The sequence below is a fragment of the Dermacentor silvarum genome, chromosome 1 (assembly GCF_013339745.2).
Source record: "Dermacentor silvarum isolate Dsil-2018 chromosome 1, BIME_Dsil_1.4, whole genome shotgun sequence".
NCBI classification, from domain to species: Eukaryota; Metazoa; Arthropoda; class Arachnida; order Ixodida; family Ixodidae; genus Dermacentor; species Dermacentor silvarum.
Genome location: NC_051154.1, coordinates 308221856 through 308239672, shown reverse-complemented (window position 1 = coordinate 308239672; position 17817 = coordinate 308221856). Strand labels below are relative to the sequence as shown.

The 17817-nt window shown below is 44.7% G+C and overlaps 1 protein-coding gene and 1 pseudogene across 1 annotated transcript; one reads left to right on the top strand and one right to left on the bottom strand.

Moving 5' to 3' along the window:
- The first annotated feature begins 945 nt into the window (after nucleotides 1-945).
- On the top strand, nucleotides 946-10245 carry LOC119453133 (activating signal cointegrator 1-like; annotated as a pseudogene).
- Nucleotides 9698-17031, bottom strand: LOC119442231 (vesicle transport protein USE1-like). The gene is made up of 3 exons (XM_049661496.1): nucleotides 17019-17031; nucleotides 16503-16681; nucleotides 9698-10521 (listed from the first exon to the last, which is right to left on the bottom strand). Exons 1-3 carry the CDS (start codon nucleotides 17029-17031, stop codon nucleotides 10345-10347), a joined length of 369 nt encoding a protein of 122 aa, XP_049517453.1. The 3' UTR covers nucleotides 9698-10344.
- Nucleotides 17032-17817: the final 786 nt, after the last annotated feature.

Below are 17817 nucleotides of genomic sequence, written 5' to 3'. Positions count from 1 at the left end.
GTCCTTTGCATGCATGGGGATTGTCTAATGCTAGAAATTACAGAGCCAGAAAAGGCTGCATGATGCATGCATCAGCACCCTTCAGTAGCATTGTGTAGGAAGAAATTATGTTTTCCTGAAAACCTAATCAAAGAAACACCACTTGATTCCTCATGGAGGTTACAGATGTAGTGTGCGAAAGCTTCTTTCAATAAAACTTGCAAGCAGAATCCTAGAAAAATAATTTTTCATCATCAGTGAAAGTGTCCTTGGACAATTTTATAAAAACTCCTTAGATTAAAAATTTCACTAAAGCAATTACTTTACAGTCAAGGTACTGTCACAGCAAAATGAAATGTGAACTGCGTAGTACATGGTTTTCGGTATGGGCTCTACTGTCTAACGGTGCTTATGAAAAACCGCTGCACATGTGCAATTAGCTACAGGGCTTGCAACTTCACATCTTGCTCTCATCTTATCTAAACCCGCCGTGGTTGCTCAGTGGCTATGGTGTTGGGCTGCTGAGCACGAGGTCGCGGGATCGAATCCCGGCCACGGCGGCCGCATTTCGATGGGGGCGAAATGCGAAAACACCCGTGTACTTAGATTTAGGTGCACGTTAAAGAACCCCAGGTGGTCCAAATTTCCGGAGTCCCCCACTACGGCGTGCCTCATAATCAGAACTGGTTTTGGCACGTAAAACCCCATAATTTAATTTTAATCTTATCTAACCTTGCTAATTCAGGTTATCAGTATTCTGATATCATACCAGTGAAGTGATACAAGCCTCTGCTTTCCTTCAATGCTTGTTGGTGGACGTGTTGTTTTGGACAGGAGGCTGAAAAATATCTCTGTTCACTCACATCCACGAAGGGGCATTGTAGAAAAGAAGAGACTTGAAGTGCTGATATTGAAATGCTGTTAAGCTGAGTGACAGTTGAGAAGATGAGAGTAGGAAGTAAAGCCATGGACTTTGTTAGATGGTGCAGCATGCACTGAAATCCATGCACTCTTCTGTTCACATTTCATTGTGGTAACATTCCAGTGTCAGTCAGTTTTACTGAAAAACTAATGTTCATGTTTCTAGTCATTATGCATGTAAAAATGTTCAAGCTCCTGACCTCTTCGTAACATTTTCTTATTCTCACAATTGTGGTGGCTATTCTTGCAGGGAACGCCGTACACGAGTAATAGATGATAATGCTGACTACTACTCCTCTGACAACAAATGGCTTACACTTGAGCAACGAGAAATGATTCGTAAGAAGAAACAGGAGCTGTGCGCAGAGCAGCATGCTTTAATGCCTCAAGACGACAACAGAAGGTTCGTTAACTTTTCAAAAAAAGTCCAGAGTTTTGGCAGTAGAATCTGCACTGGCCTCTGGCTTTCAGTTGTGTCTATCTGACATTGTAAAATCTGCTCTCTTCTGGACCCATACTTCGTCATTTTGACCCCTCTGCCACTACAGAATTGCACACCGACGCGAGTGGAATCGCCCTCGGCGCCGTCCTCGTGCGGCACTTTGGGGACGCCGAGCATGCCATTGCCTACGCCAGCCGTTCGTTGAGCAGGGCCGAACAAAATTACACCGTCACTGAGCAAGAGTGTCTCGCCGTCGTCTTTGCAGTCCAGAAGTTCCGGCCATATCTGTACGGGCGCCGCTTCACGATCGTTACGGACCACCATTCACTATGTTGGTTGGTTGGTCTCCGCGACCCGTCTGGCCGCCTTGCTCGATGGGCGCTACGTTTACAGGAATTTGACTTTGCAGTCCGTTACAAGAGTGGCAGACATCATGCGGACGCTGATTGTCTTTCGAGGCTTCCTTTACCAACAAGTGAATGTGACGCCGACAATTTCGATGAGTTTCTGGCCGCCATCGACGACATTCTTTTTCCTGACCTGGCCACCTTCCGGGAAGAGCAGCGTGACGACCGCAGCCTGGATGCCCTCTTCGCCTCAGCTGCTCAGCCAACAGGCAACAATGGCTTTGTCATCTAAAATGGCCTGCTCTACAAGAAGAATTATGCGGCTGATGGTGCCCGCCTCCTCTTAGTGGTCCCTAAAAATTTAAGAACCCACGTGCTCCGTGCTATGCACGACGACTCGACCGCTGGGCACCTGGGTTTCACCAGAACATACCACCGCATTCAGGGCCGATTCTACTGGACCAGTATGCGACGGGATATAGAGAAGTATGTGGCCAGTTGTAACAAGTGCCAGCAATTCAAGCGCCCTAATACTGCTCCAGTCGGACTCCTTCACCCTGTAGCGCCACCGTCATCTCCTTTCGAAATGGTTGGAGTGGATCTTCTCGGCCCATTCCCACGCTCAACAAACGACAACCGTTGGATTATAATCTGCGTCGACCATCTGATGCGTTATGCTGAAACCGCAGCGATGCCAATGGCCACGACTCTTGATGTTTCGAGCTTCCTCCTATCCTCCGTTATACTCCGTCATGGACCCCTTTGTGTTATTGTGAGTGATCGCGGTCGCCAGTTCGTGGCCGACGTAGTCGAAGAGCTGTTGCGTCTCTGTGCTTGCCAGTTTCGCCATGCGACCCCGTATCACCCACAGACAAATGGTCTCGTAGAGCGCACTAACAGAACTTTGACCAACATGCTTTCGATGTAGGTGGATTCCAGGCACAAAAATTGGGATGACATCTTGCCTTTTATCACATACGCCTACAACACCGCAAGGCATGAAACTACAGGCTACAGCCCTTTCTATCTTCTTTATGTTAGACCACCCCGCAACTTTCTTGACACCATTCTACCTTTTACTCCTCATGCGGACTCTTCTATTGCCCAGACTCTCTGCTGCGCTGAGGAAGCACGCCGCATAGCTCAGCTCCGTACGTTGGCATCCCAGGACCACTCCAAGATCCGCTACGATTCAAGACATAAGAATGTGTCATACGACAAAGGGGACATTGTATGGCTTTGGACACCACTTCGCAAGCGCGGCCTGTGCCAGAAGTTTCTGGCTGGTTACACCGGGCCTTTCGTCATCACCGATCGCCTAAGGGATGTGACCTACTCGATTGCTCGTCACGTGTCCAATGGCTACTGGTCTAAGAAGACGCAGCTTGTTCATGTCGCTCGCCTGAAACGCTGTCATCCACGTGACTCCGAGTGGACGTAACAGTTACTCGCCCAGCGGGCTTCGTCTGTGAAGGGAGGAGTGTTACGCAACAGCTACGGCAAGGACGGAGGAAGAGAAGAACGAAGTGCGCTTGTCTTGGTAGCGGCTCGGTGTCGGCGCGTCCCCTTATCATCAATTCATCTGTTAAATAAACGCACCCCATCGTAACAGTTAGTGTTACGCAAAAGCTACGGCAAGGACGGAGGAAGAGAAGAACGAAGTGCGCTTGTCTTGGTAGCGGCTCGGTGTCGGCGCGGCCCCTTATCATCAATTCATCTGCTAAATAAACGCACCCCATCGTAACAGTTTCATTAAATTCCTACCACAGTGGCTTAGTGGCTATGGTATTCGGCTTCTGAGGTTGTGGACTAAGTGATTCCCCACTGTGTCGGCCACATTTTGTTAGAGGTGAAATGCAAAAAGACTCATTTACTTATATTGGATGCATGTTAAAGAACCCCGGGTGGTTGAAATTAATCCAGAGCCCTCCACTACAGCAGTCCTCATATCCCATGGTTTCCTATAGAACATTAAACACCATAATTTTTTTCTACGCAGGCATACAACCACCACACAATGCCATGCTGAGAATAGAAATGCATCATAATAATGGGGGCTCCATGTCTTTGTCACTTTTATATAACCTTGTGAAAAAGCTGAACTTCATTTGTTTCAGGTGACGCTAGATTTTGCTGGGCGCCAAGTGGTGAAGGAGGAGGCACAGCATGCCAGCATCCAGAGCTTGTTGCAGTCACTCGTAGCACCTATGGCTGAAGCAAATATCAACGACCGTGTGTGTAGAGAAGTAGAATCCACACACTTTATGGATCCAGCTTTGGATATGCCACCTCCTGAGGTATGTGCACTTGAAAGATTAAAGGCAGTGAAAATTCACTTTGCTAAAGGTTGTCAGAACCATTGCACCATCTTTACTAGTTGTGTTGGGAGTTATGCTTTCTATTTTTGCCATTTAGATTGTTTTAATCAGTATCCTGCTAGGGAAATATCATTCTACAACAGTGAAAGGGCTGGCTGTCCTCCCAGTACGTTCTGTCGTCGGGCGTTTTACTGTAATATTTTGGAACTCGCCATCATCTGCTTTGTTCTGCAGTATATGCCAACCAGAGCCCTCCGTGCACCAAAACGCAGCCGTCTAATGGGCGACAATAGCCTGGTGTGCACCTCAAGCACTGACCAAGTCCTCAGCTCTCGCATTTAGGATCGAGCACTCATGGAGATGTCTGACGATGGCTTTGCCCTCTCTGTGCAACAACCATATGCTGGTCTGCTAGTGGCCGGCATCAAAAAGTATGATGATGTTCTTTAGCTCAGTGTTTTTACACTGTGTTGAATGTGACGAGGAATCTATTTGATTTCTAAAATGTGTAGCTATACTGAAATCATCTATTTTCATGAATTCCTTGTGTGGCAACTCAGCTTTAGTTCTATTGCTGCAAGAACCAGTCAGCAACCATGGTAGCCCAGTGGCTATGGCATTGTGCTGTTGAGCTCGAGATCCAGGCTGCAGCAGTCACATTCCGATAGGGGTGAAATGTAAAAACGCTTGTGTACTTAGACTTAAACGCACATTAAAGAACCCCAGTTGGTCAAAATAATCCGGAGTTCCCTGCTACGGCATGCCTCATAATCAGACTGTGGCTTTGGCACATAACACCTCAGAATTTGGTATTTTAATGTTTTTGCTTTGAATTATGGCATTGTTTAAAAGGCATCTTTGCCTTTGACACTGATCTGCCATGCCAGAGACCGAGGGCTGTCTCTTCATGGAAAAAAAAATGTGAACTTGTGAAGTTAATCAGCAAGTTAGTTTTGGGGACACTTGGCTAGTTTGTGAAAAATGAAATTGCAGAACTCTTTTTCCACCACCTAAGTGAGTACCTAATGTATTAGCACCACTGCAATATTGTTTGGTCTATTGGCCAGCAGTGTACTGCATGAAAATGTCAGTTTTGAAATGCCCTCTCCCAAGAAGCAGGTCACATTCTGTGGTTGGACAGCGCACATCCGAGATTAACCACAAGTTGTCACGAACTGATTCATTGATAGCATGCGCCATAATGTCATGGTCACATTGCTTTTATCCTCACCTTCTAACCCTATGCGTTCGAGCCGTGCATGCTTCATCAGCAGCATAGCACGACAATGATGCCGACGCCAATGGCTTGAATACGCTTCAAGTATCCATATAATTGCTATCACAATAGAAAGAAGTTTGTTAAACTGATCGAACAATACATATAGCACTTACCGCTATCCTAACGAGAGAGATGTAACCATGTCCTGGATTGTGCACTCCCAAAACTGAAGAACCATGGGTTACAATTTGCTGGGAATGTGAGCAATACTTATGGACTAAGCTACACATACCAGACCACGGCTGGTATAACGTAAAACTATTCCAATCTGTTTTTATTCCAAATCTGCCACTAGCCTTCCATGACAGGCCGAAAGGGCTCGGGCTCCACCTAAATGGGATGTGCCCGAGCCACTACGATCTATCATGAATGGAAAAATGGTGGATTTGGAATAGTTTTACGTTATACAGTCGAACCCGGATATATCGAATCTGAAGGGGATCACAAAAAAGTTCGATCTATAGGTAATTTGATATATAAAATAATAAGCCCACAGGCAAACGGCAGCATACCGATTGGTGCGTCCGAGGGCCGCTAAGCTACTGCACGCAACTCGGAAAAAAAGCAAGCAAACTTTTGTTCCCTGTACAAATTACTGGACCACTTTCAACTTCCTTGCAAAGTTCAAATTAATTCTTTTCTTTACATTTGCAGTGGCCATCACTTGCGGAAAATGAACTCACGAATAGGCACTCTACCCACACGACGACGCCATGAAAATCGGAAAGAAGGAATGTTGGACGTTCGAGGTAGCATACGGGCTAGCCAAACAGCTTGATGTGGCTCAGCTGACTGCACATTCTCTTCTCCACCTCCAGGTGCCAGAAAACCTCAAAGTGCACAAAGAAGTGCTCTTTGAGGTCTTCAGTACGGCGCCGCTTTCGATATATCGAATGTGCTCGTGAACGGGCGTTCTATATACGCGTGCACCATCCCTATACAGTTGCATGGGATTTTGAAGGGGATTTTACAGCTGTTTGATATACACAATAATTCGTTATATGTGGGTTCTGTATATGCGGGTTTGATTGTACTGACCCACGTTAAACAAGTGGCCATGGGAGTATCCTTACCAGCAGCATGCACTCACTGTGTGTGTATATCAATCGGTCATGATTTTATTGTGTGTGATATCTTTTTCAACTTAGGATATTTTATACAACAATTGACTGTCTATGTGCATTTTGAATTAATGCGTAAGTTGGCTGTGTTTTCTGCCTGTTTGCAGGCACGAAGGGCACGCTTGGTTTACAACATACAGGGGCCGTCTGTGGATCCATTCAGCCAGCAAGCAGCCCACCCACGAGGACATCAGTAAAGTGGTTGACATCTATCGCAAGATTGTCGAAGGTAAGGCACTTGTTTTTCATTATATATATGTGCCACTAGCTGTCAACACACTGGGTTGCTGGAGGCTTGAAGTGCTTGACAGCGATTGAGCAAGGCGCAGACAACTACAAGTCCCATTGTCGAAACAATGCTCTTGACCAATGCTTCCCTTGTTCAACTTCTGTTGATCACAACACTGGGAAATGCCCGAGGTCAAGCCATGATTATAAGAGCGGGAAACTGTAGAGTGCATTGTGTCATGCCCGAGGTCAAGCCATGATTATAAGAGCGGGAAACTGTAGAGTGCATTGTGTCATGTCTTGTAGCAATAAGCATGGCGGCCTTTCTCCCATTTTATGAACACGGGTGCATACCTCTGCAGTTATAACCTCTACAGGATTGACAGTATGCTGACACAAATCATTAAGTAAATTAAAGGTAACAGGATGCATCGGAGCCAGGTTAGGTTAGCTTAAAAACCGTCTTTTTTAGCAGATATAATATCAGTGTCTAGTTTTTGTTTCAAACAGAGTATGACGACACTTTGAGGAAATGTCCATTTCAATGCTACGATTTTTTTAAACTACCAATTTTTTTTCTTTCTCTCCATGGCAGGGACGGGAGAAATTGTTAGTTTTCCAGGTGAGTACCCAACAAGCTGCCTTTTGGGATGTGTCAACCTTGTTGACTGCCTGCCCTAGGACATCTATCATGAACAGGTGCCTCTTCCATCTTGTAGAAGTTTCAGTGACCTCTGGTGCACCAATGACCTGCAGTGTTTGTTAGTACTGCAGGGTAATAAATCCATGCACAGAACAATAATACAGGCAGCTAACAGCTAGCATATGTAATTAGCTACATGTTTATAACCACAAGGGGCACTACATAGTGTAGAGCAGAAAAACATGCAGTGAAGGCGTAGCAAACAGCCAACACACAAGCTGATGCTTCACTTATTTTTTGCTATCTGCTGCTTTAAGCTATCCTCCTATACATAATGCTCTGGCACATATTGGAAACAAATCATTACATGCTGACAAATTATTCGCTCTTGTTCAGTAAGGTTTAAGTTTACATGTTGTTTTCTTGCATCTCTCCTCTGGCACTCTTCACAACTCCTGCTTGAATTTAAAGCCCTAACAATTAAACTAGAAAACTGTGTAGGAAAGCTGCAAGGCAGCCAGCACTGTTTTACTCTTTATTAGAAGGCAATCGCTGTGCTACAGGCTTCTTGAAATAGGCTTTCAGGGACCGTGTCACTGAGGATGCCCGTAAACGTTTTTCCCAGTCACAGTCGCCACCAGACTTTCTCATTCAGTTTTGTACCTGTTGCAAAACGATGCCATCACGGTGATACACCTGCTTTCATTGCACATCTGAATGAATGGCACCAAGACATATCACTATTGAACATGTGATAATATCTACATGGGCAGCGCTAAATGTGAACAAATATTTTGAATTTTCAAGTACATCATCACACGTGAAGACCACTCATACTCTAAACGTTGTGCATGCCAGTGAGAGGAGGAAATCAGTGCCATGTTTCTGCATCTCTGCCGTGCTCTTCCTCACTCATGAAAAAGACCTGTGGGCAGTCGAAGTTCACACCGGTGAAAATTGTTAAAAGTTTTTTTAAAAAACACCTGAATCAAAAGATATTACAATAGGAATCTTCATTATCTCTGTACTTCTCTTTCTGCACTCTGCTATAGAGAAGCTGACAGCACACGTTACATTAAGTACTGCACGAATTCAAAAGTCAAGCACATTGCTAAAGAAGCCAAAAATCAGCGCCTTTAAAAGCAGTGTTCTGCCTCATTCTTGCAGACGCAAGACAGGCAAGAACATTACTGGGGTGAAGCAAGATGTCTTGCTCTGAAGATATGCTCTTAAGATAATCATGCAGGAGAGGCTCCTCCTAAAAGAGTAGAAGAGGCGATTCACTGGCTCATGTTATACATGTTCCCTTTGAGGGAACTTGCTGCTGCATCCTTGATTGGGCAGTGGTTATCATTTGCCAGGAGGTTGAACTTGTTAATTATATGGCTACTCAGGGTTTTTCTCTTTTTTTTTTCACCCCAACCGGGATGCCATCACAAGAGCACGCACTCCACTGTGCCAAGCACAGCATGCCGACAGTAGGGCATCTTGAAACCACGTAGAACTTCAGGGACTCAGCCATGCGAAGTGTCACTTCGGTGTTGCTCTGACCGAGTTAATAGTCCATGCACCTCTCATTCTGAAAGAATGCCTGTGCGAAGTGTCACTTCAGTGTTGCGACAGACCACTGTGTTTGCTCTGGCCGAGTTAATAGTCCGTGCACCTTTCATTCTGAAAGAATGCCTTTACCCACGTGCAAGTTTCACCAGCCTTTGTTGATAAAAATGAGTACTCATTATAAGTTGGGCTGTTATAACTCTGTCCAGATATAGTTTAGTATTTCATAAACCATTTTTACATGACAAAACACGCACGCTACATACTGATGTTCAGAGTATAGCCACTTCTAGAACCACTACTTCTGTTGCTGTTTCTAAGCAGTCTTGCCCTTTCCTTTTTACCTATTTTAGTATCCATTTGGGGAATGCTTCTCTCCATTTGTCTTCATATGTGAGGAACCTCAAGAACTGAAAACAAAGTTCCCAATGAAGGGGGAGGACAAAATCTGTAAGTGTACGAGTTGAGTATATGCAATTACAGCTGCGAATTGTGAAGATAAAGTTAGTACTAAAAGAGGAATTTGATTGTGTATTGCCTTACAAGGCTGCCTCATATCAGAGGCCTGACAGTCTAAGTCTTATCTTTTAGACAGCTTATGCTAAGCTGAAGAGCTTGACACTAAAGAGCTGTAAGGCAGCTTTTATAATCCGTGGTACTCATCTAAAGAGACACTAAAAAGAAATAGTACGTCAGTTTAGACAGATAAAGTATTGGTTAGAAACCATATTTTTTAATTTAGCAGTAAGGGGTCGATTATTACATAATGAAATGACGGTGAAAGTTTTGTTTGTTGAACTTCGTGTCAGAATCCGAGTGCCGGTATGCCAGTGTAACGAAACTGGGTTTGATATTTTTTTCTCATATTTTGATCATTGTGACTCAGTAAATGTTCCTGAAACTTGCTAAGTTAAAGTATTTGGCACTTCTTGAACTAATATAGTCCAAATTTATCAATAAGGATCTAACTAGGCCTGAGCAGGCTCCGTCAAAATCCATCACATCCTAGCCTCTTCTCACTGTAAGAGTGGCTTTTTTGGCATTGTGGAAGGATAATTTACTAATGCAGCTCAAATGATTTCTCTTTATTCTTCCTTTAAGTTCACATGTTCTGGCGCTTAGATTCATATGAATTGCATGCTTGCTTGATAGGATGGCAGATGCGTTTTACTGATCTCTCACAACTAAGCCTAGCCTATGGAATTCATTGCGATGTGTACCTTTTCTGTCTAAGCCATGCCTTTATGGCAAGCCAGGAAGTATAAAACCAATGACAATGCCACACTTTGCATCCAGCTTTTCAGTGTCTTACGCCATTGTCAAAATATTCTTTGTTATAGTCAAAATGGACTCGAGGCTGCACCATGCAGCAAGAAGACGTTGCTCTGTCCTCAGATCTTGAGAAGCTGACCAGTTTTTCCAGTAAAAGAAACGGTGTTTTTTTTTAACGCAGAAAATAAATTCTTTATGTTTGTACATAGAGTTACTAGCATGGCGTGTGAGCCTTCATCACTTCGGAAAAATGCGCATGAAGACAACCTTGTTGAGGAAGACAAAAAATACGATCGCAAGCATAAGCCAGATCCAACAGTTACACGAGCGACGTATGTGCTCCTCAAGCTGTTGCTGCTCATTTTGTAGCCCCTCGTAGTTTTGGTCCGCAGATTGCACGCTCTTTTGAACAGCCTGGAAGGTAAACATTTTTTAGTTCGCTTCATAGGTCGGCAGTGTGGTACAATACTCACTCACACTCACTCACCATAATTTTTTCCAGGCCCCGCACTCACTCACGTTCACACTCACCTCCACTCTCACTCGCACTCACCTGCACTCACACTCACTGGTACTCACTCGCACTCACCTCCACTCACACTCACTCGCACTCACCTGCACTCACACTCACTGGCACTCACTCGCACTCGCACTCATCTCCACTCACACTCACTGGCACTCACTCGCACTCACCTCCACTCACACTCACTGGCACTCACTCGCACTCGCACTCACCTGCACTCGCACTCACTGGCAATCACTCGCACTCACATGCACTCACAATCACTAGCACTCACTTGCACTCACCTGCACTCACACTCACTGGCAATCAGTCACACTCGCACTCACTTCGACTCACACTCACTGGTACTCACTCGCACTCACCTCCACTCACACTCACTGGCACTCACTCGCACTCACGCCTTTGAAATGAGTGCTATTCTGAGTGAGTGCACTGAGTCACACTGTGCCTATCTATACCGCTCACAATTCGTGTGTATTGATAACGAAGCTTCCAATTTAGCAGCTGTTGCATCGGGACTGCGCCAAGGCAGTGTTTTGGACCCAGTTTTATTTTTAATATACATAAAACATTTGCCTTCCCAATTACATGGTAACATCCGTCTATTTGCTGACTATTGTATTTCGTACCGCGAAATTGATCACAGTGATAATCACCATATACAAAATTCTGCCTTTTCTTGGTGTCAGGAGTGGTAGATGACTCTAAATGCCCCCAAATCTGTAACGCTAACAGTAAGAAACAAATATCTGCATTTACTTACATTATTAATGAGACTCCTCTCACTTGTGCATTTCAGCGTAAATATTTAGGTGTCACTTTAGCATACGCTCTCTGAGGGGAAAGCCATGTTAACAAAATAACCTCAAGTGGAAATCAGTGTACATACTGAGCACTAAAGCGGCTCTTCTTTCTGAGATGACACCTTCGTCTTGTGCCCCCAGATAAACTTTGATGGCCTACAAAATGCTTGTTTGAACAGTGCTGGAGCACGCCAATATTGTTTGGTTTCCGTACACAAAAGAACTCATTGCAAGACTGGAAGGAGTGCAGAGGAAGGCAATACGGTTCTGTTTTAATAAATAAAAGTTAACGGATTCATTGACTGAATTATTAAAGAGAGCTGGTTTATTAACACTGCAAAGTAGAGCAAAACTAGGATGACTAAAGTTTTCGTTTCAATTTATTCATGGTGACATAAACATTGACGTCAGCCCCAACCTCTCTCTGTCCATCTCTCTGTCATTGACATTAGACGTGTGCATGCTTGCCACCCATGCTCGCTAAGCTCCCCTTCGGTCGGATTGAGCCAAGACAGCGGGAAATAGAGGGAGAGATTTACTGTCCGTATATTTAGTCAACTACTAAATGCCAAAACACACACAAAAAGGAAAACAAAGCGGTATCTATCATTGCATCTTCGCTTTTCTCCATGTATGCGAGCGTGCGTGTCTGTTAGTCTGTGCTAACTTGGCTAGTCCCTCTTGCGCTCTGCCTGTTTATATAACGAGCCTGTATGTGTACGTTTAAGAGGGAAGCAGGAAGAAAATGAGGAGCCATTCCACCCTCTGAAGGCAGATGACCAGCGAAGGTGTAGCAAATCACACGGTATTAAGCGTCTTCACTTGGTGGAAGTCATGGCAAAATTTGCCGGTCATGATTTGGATATGTCTGCTATCAGCGCTCCAGCCCATACATGTTTCCTGGCGTATTAAAGAAAATGTCGCAGTTTCGCCCAAAACGCGAAGCTTCGATTGCGATAGCAAATTACTAGAGAGATATACGAAGCAAGGATAGTAGTTTAATGGGCTGTATAAACTTGTAAACATTCGCCTACTAAATAGACAAGCATGGTGTCACGCGCACACAGGTAAACATGAATGCATCTCGCTCGATGACCGTGGGAACTCGCTGTCAGAACGCTGGAGTAAGGAGGCGTAGCTATACCTGCGAGCGAATTGACCTTCGTGCCGCCTCTCGCTTCAAACAGAACTAAATGTCGAAACACAGCACATACTAAGTTACCGGCTCTAGTTAAACATTGTTCACGTCGCAAATCGCTTTGAAGAGGAGACATGCGCGGGCATGCACTTTTTCCATGTCGGAGATCGCTTTCGAGATACGACACCCACGCGGCCGCCGCCGGAGCAAGACGACCCTCCACCCTCCCCCACCCCCCCGTGCCACACGCGCGACAGAAGCAGCACGCTTCTGCCCTGCCTTTTCCCTCGCGCGCGCGAGATTGAGCAGCAAGTGTCGGCTGACCCTCGCAAGCTTGCACTCGCACACACAGCGTACCGCGGGCACGCGGCGACAATTTTACCATGTTTGGACTTCATACGGAACCTCACCACGACGTCCAGAACCGCGGGACAAGTTCGCTTGCAGAGTCCATATAATTGCTATCGCAATATAATATATCCGCTCATTTCATTATACATTTTCTCACACATGCCTGAACCTTGGATTATTACGACCTTAGTGAGTGGTTTCTATCTTGGTGTGCACAATAAGTCATCACCGCGAGTGAGCTTGTACACACAACGTGCCTCCATTTTTTCCGCAAACAAGGTGAACCGATATCACCTCTGCTAATTGTTCATGCACTCACCACGTTCACACTCACTTCCACTCGCAAGCACTCACTCATGTTCACACTCACCTGCACTCACACTCACCTCTATACACCCAGAAGCACTCACCACGTTCAGACTCACAGCACTCAGTCACGTTCACACTCATCTCCACTCACAGGCACTCACCACGTTCACACTCACTTCCACTCACACTCATTGGCTCTCACCTCCACTCAAACTCATTGGCTCTCACCTCCACTCACACTCACTGGCACTCACCTTCACTCACGCTCACTGGCACTCGCCTCCACTCACTCACATTCACCTGCACTCACACTCACTGGTACTCACTGTCACTCGCACTCACTTCCACTCACACTCACTGGCACTCACGCGCACTCGCACTCACTTCCACTCACAGTCACTGGCACTCACTCGCACTCGTACTCACTGGCACTCACTCACCTGCCCTCACACTCACTGGTACTCACTCACACTCGCACTCACCTGCACTCACACTCACTGGCTCTCACTCACACTCCCACTCACACTCACTGGCACTCACGCACACTCGCACTCACTTCCACTCACAGTCACTGGCACTCGCACGCACACTCACTCGCACTCACCTGCACTCGCACTCACTGGTACTCACTCACACTCGCACTCACCTGCACTCACACTCACTGGCACTCACTCGCACTCACTTGCACTCACACTCACTGGCACTCACTCGCACTCGCACTCACCTGCACTCACACTCACTGACACTCACTCACACTCGCACTCATGCCTTTGAAATGAGTGCGAGTGAGTGTGAGTGGGTGCACTCATGAGTGAGTGCGCCGACCTATGGTTCACTTCAACGTGGTGAAAGTCATGCCAGCAAAATATTTTTGCTTTGCTACTTATTACTTCTATAACTACACACAGTAGACTTGCAATAATTCGAAGAAACCTCAGAGGAATTTGTTGGCCCTTTGTTGGCCAGCTACATTTTCAATGTATTCGAAGACCCCTTGGGTTGGAAAAGTAATTCAGTTTTCAGTCGAATATTGACGTGATAGCGTTTAGGGCCCCGTGTCGTGTCGCAGAAAATCCAGCGTCGACAACCGGCGTGTGATCGCGGTTGGCAGAGAAAATCATCCAACCACATAGACCGCGCAGGCCCTCCACGTGCTGCAAGGTTTTGGTGAACAAAAATTGAATTTCTCACAGTGAAATCCTTCAGAAAAATGGTAAAGTACAACTTTACCATTTGGCGTTGGATTCACCGTCGGATTGTTTACCATCAGAGTCGGATTGTAATTTGAATGAATGAGAAAACCTAATTCTGCTACGAGAAAACTCAAACACAAACCCCTTTTCCAGCATTTCTATCAGACCTGCGCGCGTTGGGGCAATAGCAAACAATTAATAAAATAATAAAAATGGTCCTAGGGCCTTCACATTTTGATATAACACCACTTATATTGCCCCTTAAAAAACGTCTTTCCAGCAATGCATTTAAGTTTAAAAGGGAAGCCGACTTTAAGGGGATCGGTGTAAGCTTGGTCTTTGTAAACTGGCTTTCCCACATTCAGTGTTGCAGTGAATGAAGCCTACGTGCCGTATGCGAACGATGCGATGCGAATGGGTCCCGATAACGCTATCGTGTTCTACTCTTAAAGGCGAAGCTTAAGTGTCCTTCATTTTTTCTGGCTTCCCAGGGGGCAGTAGAATGTGGCTAAAATAGCTATTGAGAGCAGCTCATAGAGCATGAATGGGCAAAATTTGCACATGTTTGATGTTTAGGCTGCTATGTAATCTTGCCGGGGACCACTGACTGATCTTGCCGGGGACCACTGACTGAACCTGAAGCAGTCAGGTTGTATGTATTATATCTCTTGCAATTCAGGTGAGCCATGTAGTGATCATACCAAATAGTATCCAGTGCACATTGTTTTGAAAGTGGATTTCACAATGCCAAATTTTTTGTCTTGTACTCAGTGTACCTAAAGCATTTCGAATAAATTGGAAGCACAATTGTAAACCCATTATTTAGCTTGGGTGTTAAATATCTAAAAAGTTGAAAATCCGTGGAGCCTGGCACGCAGCCTGGACTTCACAGTTTCACCGACTAGGTTGCACTAGTGAGCAAAAGGCTTGGTGGCAAAAGAATGCGTAAATTATGATTTTCCACTTAACTTGCATTGCATGAACTTTGGAATTTGTAGTAAAGTTTAAAGGAAATGCTTCTCCTACTGACCTCACAGTCATGTCTATCTATAGAGGATAAGTCTGACAAGATGAACATATTGGGAACCTTGATTTCATTCCTACTGTATTACCTCAGGTAGGTTAATGGACGTTCAAATCTACAATCTGAAAGGATACCATGTGCATGTTCGAAGACATTCTCCCAGACCCTTGTTTTTGAACGTCCAGAGGTAAATTTTGTGTCCTGATTTAACTTCAGACATTTTTTACTTCTCAGTGCCACATCTATTCAACACCTGATGCATGTGCTTACATAAGCCTCAGAAACACAGCATTATTAAGTTGTTTTGTAGGTTAAACACACACAAGCAGTTTTATTTTATTTAAAATATTTTGAACATGGTATAAACACAGCATCTTTATATGCGTTTTAACAGCTTGAAAGTGGGGGTGTCCGAACACCGAATAGTTTATTTCAAATTGAATCAAGAAAAAAAAGTGAATATTGAATGTCAGCAAATTTAACACAAACTTTTATGCTTACAAACTTTGGGCAAAAAACACAGTGCTGCACATGCTCAAGAGGCTCCTCATATTACGTAACAAGAATGTAGCTAGCTATTGGTACCTTAGGTACCTAGGAATCGAGATGTATAGTAAACTTTACTCTTATTAAAGGGAACATGTAATTAGTATGACAGAACTCAGTTCGTATATGAAGGTCTGGAAAATATTTTGTAGTGATAGAATTTCAGTCGAATAGTATAAAGTGCTTTTTTTTACCTCTGAAGCTGAAAAAATAGCAAAGGTGTCCTAAACGCCAGTGAGGCTTTCAATTTAATTATAGGTCATACTGTGCTTAATGAAAATTTTATATTGGTTAGAAAATTTTGCTTTCTAGTTTTCGTCCAGGTAACAGGAGAGTTTTTCCAATTCTGTGGCAGGTGGTTTCTGTGTGTTATGAGCTCGTTAAGGCCAATCTGTGCAACAGACAAGAGCAAGGAATGCGCCTGAGGTCACTCGGCACTGCTCCTCGCGGTCATCAGCGCCAATAATAAAGAGTTTTCAAATCTGGAGGCCCACGGCAAGTTAATTACCTCCGTGTCCTTTTTCACAATGTGTCTAGCAAGCACTGAATTCTGCTTCAGGTTCTTTGCCGAGGAGACCATCTCCTCAGCAATTTTCTCCTGCATGGAGTTGTGGTAGTGCCGAACGGCATCAAAATCTTCACCAGCACTCTGGCCCGAAACTCGCTGTCGCAATCCCTTGTTGTCACCTGCTAACAGTTAGAAAAAAAAAGAAGTAAGAGACGCATAAAGAAAATAGAAATTGGACTTCGCAATGGATGTGGCAGAGTTAAACAACTTGTAAAATATGTGTCAGTACTTCTTTATGGTTGGCATTTAATCTACCCAGCTACTGGACTGGCAGGAACATAAACAACATTTTCTCTACTGCGCTTTGCTCTACTCACTGTGCGTCTGAGCAATGGAAGAATGCCAACTACCTGGCCCTCCTTTAGGCCAACTTCCCTTCACAAGAAACAATGCAGTACAATGTAATGAAGGCAATGGGCAATGTTGCAAAACACCAACTTTGTTACGCAAGGTCACACTGCGAATGCATGGTGACAAGAGGCCGAGCAGAAATTACCAGATTAAGTGCTTTTAGGCAAGCATTTGCAACTGCTAATGGCAGTCATTTTCAGCAGTAGAAGATAGCCTTGTAATTGTAACTTTTTCTTCTCGCCATGCCTTCTGCTGACCAAGCCTTGTCACCATTAAAGGGGCCCTGAACCACCCCTCGGGCTTGGTGAAATTAACATAGTCTGCGGGTAGCATACACTTCTGTGAACATCTCAGTCAAGTTTTGTTGCTGTAGGTGGTGTGTAGGGCTCGCAAGCGGAGCGCAAAGTTACCTTTCTCTGAAACACTCTTGTTTTAACGGAAGCCACTGATCCTCACTCTCTTCAGTGTGCTTTATTATGTAATAAAGCACACAGAAGTGCTTTATTAATAATAAAGCACATTCAAATACGCAGCTGCTATTGGTCGCTGTGGTTGGCTACGCCGCGGGTGCCGCCACGAGTCCACTGGCTGGCTGCTCACTGTGGACAACCGTGTTTGGCTTACATATAGTGCATTCATGGTTTTCAATGATACCACCTTTTCACAATACTGAAGCACCAGTTTGCCAAAATAATAGAATAAATGTAACTATTTTATGTAAAAGCAAACTGTTGTCTTGCACAGCAACTGGAGTGAGCTTTTTTAAGCACGGCAGGCTTAGGATGTTGGTTGAAAATTAAGTTGCTTAAAGATGTGCTGCATCAGAGAACATGTTTCCTTTTCTTTATCAATTCTAACATTATCGGGTCTCTATGTTCCTTTCCATGCTATTCACAGTGCACAC